The 10,850-nt window shown below is 17.5% G+C and overlaps 3 protein-coding genes across 3 annotated transcripts; 2 read left to right on the top strand and 1 right to left on the bottom strand.

The window, feature by feature from the left end:
- Positions 1–884: 884 nt before the first annotated feature.
- Positions 885–4,566, top strand: PRELSG_0807600 (conserved Plasmodium protein, unknown function; the record flags this gene model as incomplete). Its single annotated transcript, XM_028676136.1, has 2 exons — positions 885–4,180; positions 4,479–4,566. The coding sequence occupies 2 exons, from the start codon at positions 885–887 to the stop codon at positions 4,564–4,566; spliced, it is 3,384 nt and encodes a 1,127-aa protein (XP_028532655.1).
- Positions 4,567–6,838: 2,272 nt separating this feature from the next.
- Positions 6,839–8,365, top strand: PRELSG_0807500 (tubulin--tyrosine ligase, putative; the record flags this gene model as incomplete). Its single annotated transcript, XM_028676135.1, has 1 exon — positions 6,839–8,365. One exon carries the CDS (start codon positions 6,839–6,841, stop codon positions 8,363–8,365), a length of 1,527 nt encoding a protein of 508 aa, XP_028532654.1.
- A 973-nt stretch (positions 8,366–9,338) lies between these two features.
- Positions 9,339–10,526, bottom strand: PRELSG_0807400 (protein phosphatase, putative; the record flags this gene model as incomplete). The annotated part of the gene is made up of 1 exon (XM_028676133.1): positions 9,339–10,526. One exon carries the CDS (start codon positions 10,524–10,526, stop codon positions 9,339–9,341), a length of 1,188 nt encoding a protein of 395 aa, XP_028532653.1.
- Between the last annotated feature and the right edge of the window lie 324 nt (positions 10,527–10,850).

Below are 10,850 nucleotides of genomic sequence, written 5' to 3'. Positions count from 1 at the left end.
TTTTTTTTTTTTTGTATTATTTTTGTTTTAATTGGGAATAATATAAATTTATTCAGAAATGTAATGTATAATTTTAGTTAATTAATCATTCACATTTTATTATATATATATATATTTTTTTTTTTTTTGTATTATTGAATATTCTTCAATATATATTTAATTTTATTCATAATTTTACAGTGTACGTTTATATAATAAGAAAAGAAATTATGAAATTAATTTTTTTCTTAACACAAAATATAATACAATTCGTTCTTATTAAAATAACATCTTAAAGTTATATGAAATAGTAAACTTAAAATTTAGAAATAAAATAAGAATTTTTAAACTTTTTGTGATTATGAATATTTTATATAATCATTAAATAAATCAAAAAAGAAAAAATTCACAAAATATGTAAAATATTACAATTTTGTTTTATTATATAAGAGGATTATAAATTAATTTATAGGTTAATGAACTATGAAAAAAAAATTTTTTTTATTATTCATAAATAATTTATAAGGTTAATGTATAAAAAAAGTTTGAATATTTATTTTAATTTCTTTTTATGAAAGGTTTTAAGTTTTTTTTTTTTTTAATTGAAATTATTTACAATTATGATATTTTGAACAAAAAGAAAAAAAATAATTTAAAATTTATGTAAATTAATCTTTAAAAAAAAATATATAATAATTGATCCTCTAAATATTTTGAATTTTTTTTTTTTTTATTTTAAAATATAATACTATAAATAGTCTATATTTAATAAATTAACATTGTTGACAATTCTTTAAAATTATGAAAGCAGAACTTCAGTATTTTTTTTTTTATTTCAATTTTTTTTTGTTAATAGTGTATATTTTTCATTTATAAAATATATATTTTTCTTTTGAAGTTCCAGCATGAAGTATAATAAAAGAAATATAAATTCATTAGTTGAAAATGTGTGTAATGAAAATATAAAAAAATGTGAAAACATTAAAAATTTAATTAATTTATTGGATAAATACACATCACATGATGATTTAGATGATATAAGTGATTTTTTAGCAAGCTCATATAGAGATTTTTTAATTGACTCTATATATGAAGAAATAAAATATTCTCCTAAATATGAAACAAATCATTTAATTTGTATTTGTTTAGATATCATAAAAAATAATCATAAAATATTTAAATATCAAAATATTTATTTCATATGTTTGAACACTTTATTTTTATTATTAAATGGATTTTTTGATAATATAAATTTTATTGAATTTACAGCATTTAAAATTTTCCTTGATTTAGTTAATCAAAATGAATGGGCAGAAGATAATAACATCCAAATATTTGCAAAATTAAATTACATCAGTCTTTTTATAATATCAAATACCTTTAAAAAGTATATTTCAAATGATGATAATTTAGCTGCATTTTCTTTTAAAAAAATTTTGAATAACATATCTATACAAGGGTATGTTAATGGAAAAGGAAATTTTATTAAAAATAGTAATACTTATGGGGAAAATGAAACAAATAAAAATATTGATGGTAATAATTCAGAAATAGAAAAATATTTTTACTTTAATTCTTTAATTAGAAATCATAAATTAAATAAAGTATTCCCCGAAATAAATCATAAAAATATAAACAGTTTAATTAAATATAAAGACAACGAAAAAATAATATATAAAAAAATTAAAATTATTAATTATAAAGACAATATAGAAAGTAAAATCGTATCTATTGATAAAAAATTTACTCCCATATCAAATATTATAAGTGATAATTTAATTTTACAAATATATAAAACAATTATTAATTTATTAATAAAATATGATTTAACTATTTATATTATATATGAATGTATAAATATAATTTTAAGTTTATGCAAATTATACAATCAAGAATTAATTGCTTTCGATTTTCTAATTGTTTATAAATTTTATGTGAAAAATGATAAAAAAAGTTCAGAAAGATTTATCATATTTGTTATTCTTTTAATTAGCAAATGCAAAAATGAACATCAAAAACGTTTATTTTTGAAGTTAATAAAATCTTTTAATTCCTTTTTATACTTACTTAATATAGAAAATTCCGATATATGTATGTTTACCAAAGAGGCTTTATTAACTTTAAAATTTCTAAACTTTCAACTTCATAATAAAGAAGTAGTATCAAAAGAAAATGATGCACATAATATAAAGGAAGATAAAAGGTTAAGTTTAGAAAATGAATTTATTAGAATAATGAATTTAATTTCATTGCATTTAAATTATATTTATGATGTTAGTACGAAAAAAAAATTAGATACAAATATAAGAGAGCTTAATTATGACAATTTTTTTAAAAATTTAGGTATAGATTTTTTGATAAAAAATTATATAAATGAACAAATTAAAATAAAAAAAGAAAAATTATTTTATAATTATAGAAATAGATTGAATAAGGATACAATAATCAAAAATAATATAAATGAAATAGAAAATATGTTAAAAACTTTTGATTGTTTCTTCGTTTTTCTTCATGACGTTAAATGGTATATGTGCTTTATTTTTTTTTTCATAAATACTTTGAATTCAATAAAAAAAATAAATAAAAAATTATCTTTTATATTTTCAAAAGAATTTTTCTTTTTAATAAAAAATTTATTTATTCAAGCGATATATATGTTTGAAAATATAGAAAAAATAGAAGGAATATTAATAAACGAAGAAATGAATGCAATTATAGAATCTCTATATATTGAAAATGAAAAAAATTATAATAGAAGTAAAATATTAATATTTGAAGAAAAAAAAATAAAAAAAATGATTGAAAATATTAAAATTAAAAGTAAATTAAGAAATATCAATTTTTTATTTATACTCTTAGAGGATTTGTATTTTGATATTATTAGTTTTCTAATGCCAAACAAACAAAAATGGACCTTTTTTGATTCATCAAATTTCTATTTTTTTAAAAAACTTTTATTAAGAATATCTCACTTTTATTATAAAAATATGAAGTGTGAACAATTCATTCAGATATTTTTTTTTAAGAGTTTTTTTAGTAGAATAAAAAAAAAAATAAAATATGAACTACATAATAAAAAAATTGATATTTGTATTTATCAAAATGAGTTATTGATTCACAATAAAAATGCTAAATGGATATCCATAAAATCAAGATACATATTACCAAAAATTTCTGCATATTTTACTTTTTGTTTAGACTTTTTAAAAACATTTACCTTATTTGATGAAAAAAATAATAATATTTTAAGGAAAAGTAAAGATAAAAAACGTATTATAAATATATGTAAAGTTCAACTGTTAAAGTATAAATTTTTTTTATCTGCAAAAAGTTCAAATAACTGCTTTTCCTTATCTCTCAATGTTTTATATCATTTATACTTAAACATTTATAAAAATAAACAAAGTAAAAAAAATAAAAAATTATTATATGATATTATTCTTTTAATATTTTTGTGTACTAAGAAATCATTACATAGTATTAAAAAAGAGAATGCTATCTTTTATAATAGTGATTTAATAAAACATAAAAGTTATCATAAAAAGAAAAAAAGTACTAATAGCACTTTAAAAGAAATCAATAATGTAGAAAATAAGGAAACGGAGGGCCATATTATTATTACAAAAAAATTTGAAAAACCATATGAAGAATACTATTTAAATAGTTCATTACATATTTTTATTACATGTTTAAATGTATTAACTAATATAATTAAATTAAACATTGTAAAAAATCAGATTCGTCATAAAAACATAATAATTAAAAAATATAAAGTTAAAGAACAAAAAAAAAAACAATTCAAATATTTAAAAAATAAATACAATATAATTTCAATAAATTATAAATATATTAGAAAATTATGCTATTATATCTTAAAAAAAGCACACACAGATTTTTTCTATAGTATTAGAAAATATATTTTAAATTTTATTCAACATTTTATTTCGTTAAACACTATTTTAGTCTTAAAATACAAATTTAAAAATATTTTAAATCTGAAAAAAATTTTTGATTTTTGTTTTTATAATATTTTTACAGATTATGATTTGAACGTTTTTTCAATAATTTATTCAATAGCTTTTTCATTAAAAAAATACATATCTCTTTGTTCATCAAAGATTAAAAAATCTAATTATTATTTAACAATGTGTGAGGACCTAATATTTCAAATTTTAGATCAATACTATACTTATGATTACCCGTAAATATATTTAAAAAATAAAATAAAATAAGAGTTTTAAATAATTAATAGAGTTTATATAATTTTCATTTTGTATAAAATGAACACCTTTGCATTAAATTCCTCCTTTTTTTTTTATTATTTTATATTATTTTTTTGTATAACCATTGTGAACAAAACTGAAATATTATATATTTGCGTTTTACTTAATTTATTTTAACTTGATGATTTTATATGTTGTATAAAAATAATAAATCTTTTTCTTTATTTTATATTATTAATTTTAATTCCTTTCATTTTTTTTTTCATTTTTTTGCAGTTCAATAAATTTATGGGAAGAATATATTTCTAATGTAGTAAGTTTTGATTCTTTAAAACATGCAAGAGTAGACTGTCCTGGAGAATAAATTAATACAAATTTTTAGTAAATATTTTTATGAAAATCTTTTTTTTTTTGTTGTATTATTTGTTTTAATAAAAATTTCATATATATAGTGCTCCATTATATGTTTCTTATATTTTATTGTATCATTATTTTTATTTTTATATTAATTTTACAAATTCTATTATAAAGAGAATGTGTTTTCATTTTTTGTTGTATTATAAATTTGAAATTTTTGTGTTTATATACACATATATATTTTAATAATAGTTAATAATTATCCTTTTAAATAAGAATATAATTATATCGTTTTTAAATGGGCTTATTTTTATTACCATAAAATTAAATGAGTAAATTGAAATAACTAAAACTTTTTCTTAATTATTTTTTTGAAAAATAATAATTTATATATTTTGTAGATATACAAAATTTTATTCATTTTTTAAGTATAAATATATACGCTTGTAGCTTTTCATTTATTTTTACAATAAGGGGTATCTGTTTTCGTTTAATTTTTTAAAGTATTTTTTTTTCTTATGTAGATACAACCAATACAATTAAAGAAGAATCAGAAACATGATAGAAATAATATATAGAATATTATTCAAAAATTTATATATTTTTTGTTAGTATTGTTTTTTTTTTTTACATTAGAAAAAGGTTTATAGATTTATTTTTTTTATTTTATATTTATGCACATGTGTGCATAAAAAAAAAAAAATATATAGAAAATATATTCAATGACTACTATAAAAGGATATATATTTTGTAATACAAAAAAATATTTAATGTAAAATATTATTTTACAAATTTTTTTTTAAATAATTAAAAATTCTTCTAGTATTTTATCATAGAATTTGAATTAATATTATGAATTAAGCACTTAAATAGTAATAAAAAAATTTTTGGGTAAAAAATATAAATCCTAAATTTGAGTTGATAATTTTTTTTTTTTTCATCCTTAAAAATATATGCACACACAGATTATAAATGATATTTCAGAAGATAATGAAATCATATTATTATTATAGCATTAAAGAAAAAAGAAAAAAAAAACAATAGAAAGTTTGAACTATTTAAAAAATATGAAAATCTTCTATAAATTATATAGGATTATTCTATTGGATACAAATTAATATACACAATTACACTATTTTCTCCTTTTTTTATCAATAATTGGTAATTACGTGCATATTGTAACTATTTTTTTTTTTTTTTTTTTTTTTGTAAATTATTAAAAAAGATTTAAAAGATTCATTAAAGAAATACTGAACTCGAAAATTTAAAAAAAATAAAAATGAAAAGTCATTTTATACATAATTTATTATATATAGTTTAAAAAATATGTAATATTTAAAAAAAACAATGTCTTATAGTTTTTTTATTAGTTAAGTAAAACTTTTTTTTTTAGTTTTTTCTTTATTATATAAATATCTATGCATCCATTTATGTGGTATGTAAATATGTATTCTTAAATAAAAAAACATACCATATTTTTTTACTTTAATTTGTTATTTTATAGACAATTAAAAAGTTCGTTTTTCTAATAATTCATATTAAGGATCATAACGTTATCTTGTTAATGTGTAACTTTACAAATAAAAATAAACAAATTTATTTGTATAAAAATTGATGTCAATTTTTCATTAAAAAAAATACATTGTTAATAATCATATTAAATTATTTTTAAATACTTTATATATTTATAATTCCCTGAAATTGTTTCAAAATAAAGTCTTCTTTAATATTTAATTTTTTTTTTTTTTTGTTTGTTTAAAATTTTTTTTTCTTTTATTGTTTTTTTAGTTTTTTTTTTTTTTTTTTTTTTTTTTAATATCAAACGTTTTTCTAAATAAATTGACAAAAAAAAATTTATCAAAGGTTTCAGGAAAATTAATTCGTTGTGTATATATGAATTTAAAAGATCAAAAAATAGTATAATAAAAAATGTGTTCATTAAAAAATCATAACAATCTTAACATACTAATGCACAACTTAAAATATTAGAAATATATATTATTCACTATAGAGTTCATTTTGTAGATGAAGAAGAAAAAAAGAAAAAAAGTAATAATCATTAAAAATTTTGAATCGAGATGATATAATAATTAATAGAGAGCTTTTTAATAATATAAAAGAGATATATTTAATTAAAAGAACTTTTTATTTTCTTGGTTTTTAAAAAGAGGACAATTAATTTATATAAATATATTTAAACAAAAAAAAAAAAAAATTAACAAAAATAAAATAAAAATATTATTTATAATAAAGTTAAACAGAATATCATAAATAACATAATGGATGAAAGTCTAATACACCATGATAAAAATAAATATGATGCTATTTTAAAAAAAAATAAATATCTTTATAAAATTCAATTATCTAATACAAGATATGATATTATTAGAAGAGTTGTTCAAGATTCAAAATATTGGGTAGAATCTCATCCAGATTCTAATGATTGGGATGTTATATGGGTAGACACGTCTATATCCGAAGAAAGGTTCCGAAAGTTAAAAAAGTTTCAAAAAATTAATCATTTTATTGGAATGAGAGGTATAACAAGAAAAGATGAACTGTCTAAAAATTTAAAAAAAATGAAAAAGAATTTTCCTCAAAGCTATAATTTTTTTCCTCTTACATGGATTTTACCCAACGAAATCTCCGATTTTAAGAATTATTATAAGCAGAACACTAGCTCAAAAACATATATAGTTAAATTAAAGAACTCTTGCCAAGGAAAAGGTATTTATTTAACAAAAAAATTAGACAACATAAATAAATATGAAAGTTGTATAATTCAAAAATATATACATAAACCACTACTAATTAATGGATTGAAGTTTGATATCAGATTATATGTTTTAGTAACAGGGTGTGATCCACTAAGAATATTTTTACATGAAGATGGTTTAGTGAGATTTTCAATTGAAAAGTATAAATTACCAAAATCAAAGAACCTGAAACAAGTAAATATGCATTTAACTAATTTTGCAATCAACAAAAAATCGGATAAATTTGAAAATTCGTTAAATCCTGATGACGCTACCATGGGGCATAAGAGAAGTTGGAAAGCCGTTTTACAAAAATTAAAAGAACAAGGATTACCCATGGATTCTATAATGACAAAAATTGAACATATGATTGTTAAAACAATTTGCTCAATACAACCTGAATTAAAACATTATTATAATTCAGCACACATAAGTGATTATTCAAATAGTATGTGCTTTGAAATATTAGGATTTGATATTTTATTGGATCATAAATTAAAGCCTTGGTTACTTGAAGTAAATCATTCCCCTTCTTTTAGAGCATGCTCTTTGGTCGATGAGAAGGTAAAATATGCAGTTATAAGAGACACCTTGAATATTTTACATATGCGCTCAAAATATAGATTAATTCATATTCAAGAATATTTAAACTTACAAAAATTTAGAAAAAAATATAATGATTTGTTAGTAAAAAATAAAAAAGAACTAAAAGAAAAATTGACTATAAGTAGATTTCAGTATGAAAACAAAAATTTAGGTGGATATAAAAGAATTTATCCCTTAAAAGAATTATTAGATTATGAAAATCTTATATTATATGTTTCCAATTCCTGGAATAAGTCAATTGGTATACCATATTCTATGAAAAAAGATTCATTCGAATATCTGTTTGAAGAACAAATAAAAAGAAAAAAGATAAAAGAAAAATTATCTATAAATGATAAATCAACAATTGAGAAATATCCACTTTCTCAAGATAATTTAGAATATAATAAATTCTATTCAAATAGAGCTCATATAAATATTAGTAATTGCTCCACATCATGCTAAAAAAATAATCTAATATAATATTATATAATACAATTGTTTTTTTTTTTTTTCCCTTTATTCTTATAAATAAATATAAATATTTCAAAGAATAAAGAATAAGACTATTTTTAAAAAGTAAAAATTTTAAAGAGCTTATTAAGATATTTAAGATTTAAAACTGTTTTATCAACACAAATAGAAATGTTAATTTTTATAAAAAATAAATTTTTTCAAATATTTTTTGCATTATAAAAGTTTCATATATATTGAAAACAAAGGAAAAGAAAAAAAAAATTTATAATTAGTTAATTGTATTACTATTATAACACTGCTGTGTTGATACTTTAAAATTAAAATATATCGGTTAAAGGTAAATGGTTTTGTACATTTTAAAAAAAATTGGATAAAATATTTTAGTTTAGTGATAAATCAAAAATATATTATAAGTAAAATATGGTTTAAAAATGTGGAATATTAAAATATGAAGTCATATAGGATAATAAAACTTGGGATAAATACTAAAAAATGCTATAATAAGGTTTATATAAAATTTTTTGAAATATAAATTTAAAATAACAATATAAATATGAATATATGTATTTAAATTCACAAAAATAAAAAATTATATGAAGTATATTTTAAAAAAATAAATTTCAACAATAATATATTAACATATTTTTTAACAGACAAATAAGAGAATAAAAATAAATAATGGTTATAAAGTTTAAAGATTTTTATTATAGTAACAAATAATATATATATTATTTTTATTAAAGTATTTATAAAAAGAATAAAATAATATAAATATTTATGTTTTAAAAATTTTTTATGACAACAATTTATTATATAAAATGATTAATAAATTTAATTTTACTTAAATTTTTAATATTTTAAAAAAATTTTAAGTAGAAATATGTAATTAATACTCCATGAATTTTATGGTATTTGCTTTACTATATTTATTTTATTTTATTTATTTTATTTTCGATATTATTTAGCAAACAAGTGCACATGATACAGTTATGTCATCCATTTTCCCTCCTGTTTTATGGCATCTAAATATTTTATTATAATTTTTTATATATGGTGACATCCATCTTTTCATTTTTGAATAATTAAATGCTTCATTTGCTATTTTTTCTGATAAGGATGAAAAATTATTTTGTTTAACTATGTTTAAAATTTGATTATCATATAAATTATCCCATAAACCATCTGTTCCTGCAACAATGATGTCATTCTTTTGTACTTCTATATGTGCGATTTCCGCATCATTTGGCTTGCTTATTGAATTACTTCCTAACTGGTAAGGAAAATTAAATTCATACTGTTGTGGCTTAGACTTATATATGATATTATCATTTCGAATAATCATAAATTGAGAATCACCAATTACAGCTGTTGATATAGTATTGTTATTGTTAAAAATTATTAGACAAATAGTAGCTGATCCTTCAATATCAGTATTTAAATAAGCATAGTTTAAAACATCTTCTATTTTCATATTAATATTTTCATTTATTTTTTTATATAAAAGTTGTAAAAATCTTTCAGGATATTTTCTTGGATTTACCCCATATTTTATCCAGGATCCTACTCCATCAGCAATAGCCATAAAATCCTTACCATTTAAACAACAATCTTCACTTTCTTCTTTATCAGGATGTTTAATTATTTTGTAATTAGTTGAAAAAGAGTGTTTATCAAATGAAGAATATGTTTCTTTATTTAATGAAAACAGGGCATTTTTTTTTAATTTATATTTAACATAAATATGATTTGCAAAATTAAAAAAATTAAAAGATAAATTTTTTTTTGATAACAAATATGGTGGTTTAACCACAACTTTTAGTTCATTTGAACTTTTATTTAATTTTTTATCACATTTCTTATTATAATTTTTATTGTTAGTATATAAAAAAATTAATTTGTCAATAAAATTATTTAACATTCCCAGTTCATTTTTCGTTTCACTTTTTTTTTTTAATTGTTTTTCAAACTCCTTTGAAAAAATATTAAGATTATGTCGATAAAAGTAGCAATCTTCCTTTTTTAGTAAATAATTCATTTTTCTTTTCAATTTTTCTACAACTATGAAATATGCATTAGAGGTGGATTCCTTTTTATAAGTTGACATATTACTTAAAAAAATAATTAAAAGGGAAAAAAATATTAAAATCATTTATTATTTAATAAAAAAATTGTTTAATTAAAATAAGGATACCACAATGATTCATCGGCTTTCGATTTTTTTTTTTTTTTTATTGGCAAAAAAAAAAAAAAAATTAAAAGAATATTTTATTAAAAGGTATAAAATAAATACTCGTATGTATATTTATATTTATATTTATTTTCTATATATTAATAAATAAAAATTAGATCATTATAATTTTCATAAAAGGTTGATTTATTATATATATAACAATATGTTCAGAAAGTTAATATAAAAACATAAAAATATATAAAAAAAAGTTAGTAAAAGTTTTAAAATTGACAGAACTCAACA

Source organism: Plasmodium relictum (genome assembly GCF_900005765.1).
Source record: "Plasmodium relictum strain SGS1 genome assembly, chromosome: 8".
In the NCBI taxonomy this organism is placed as follows: domain Eukaryota; phylum Apicomplexa; class Aconoidasida; order Haemosporida; family Plasmodiidae; genus Plasmodium; species Plasmodium relictum.
Note: the sequence above shows the minus strand (reverse complement) of the source record. Positions and strands in the feature narration are given on the sequence as shown.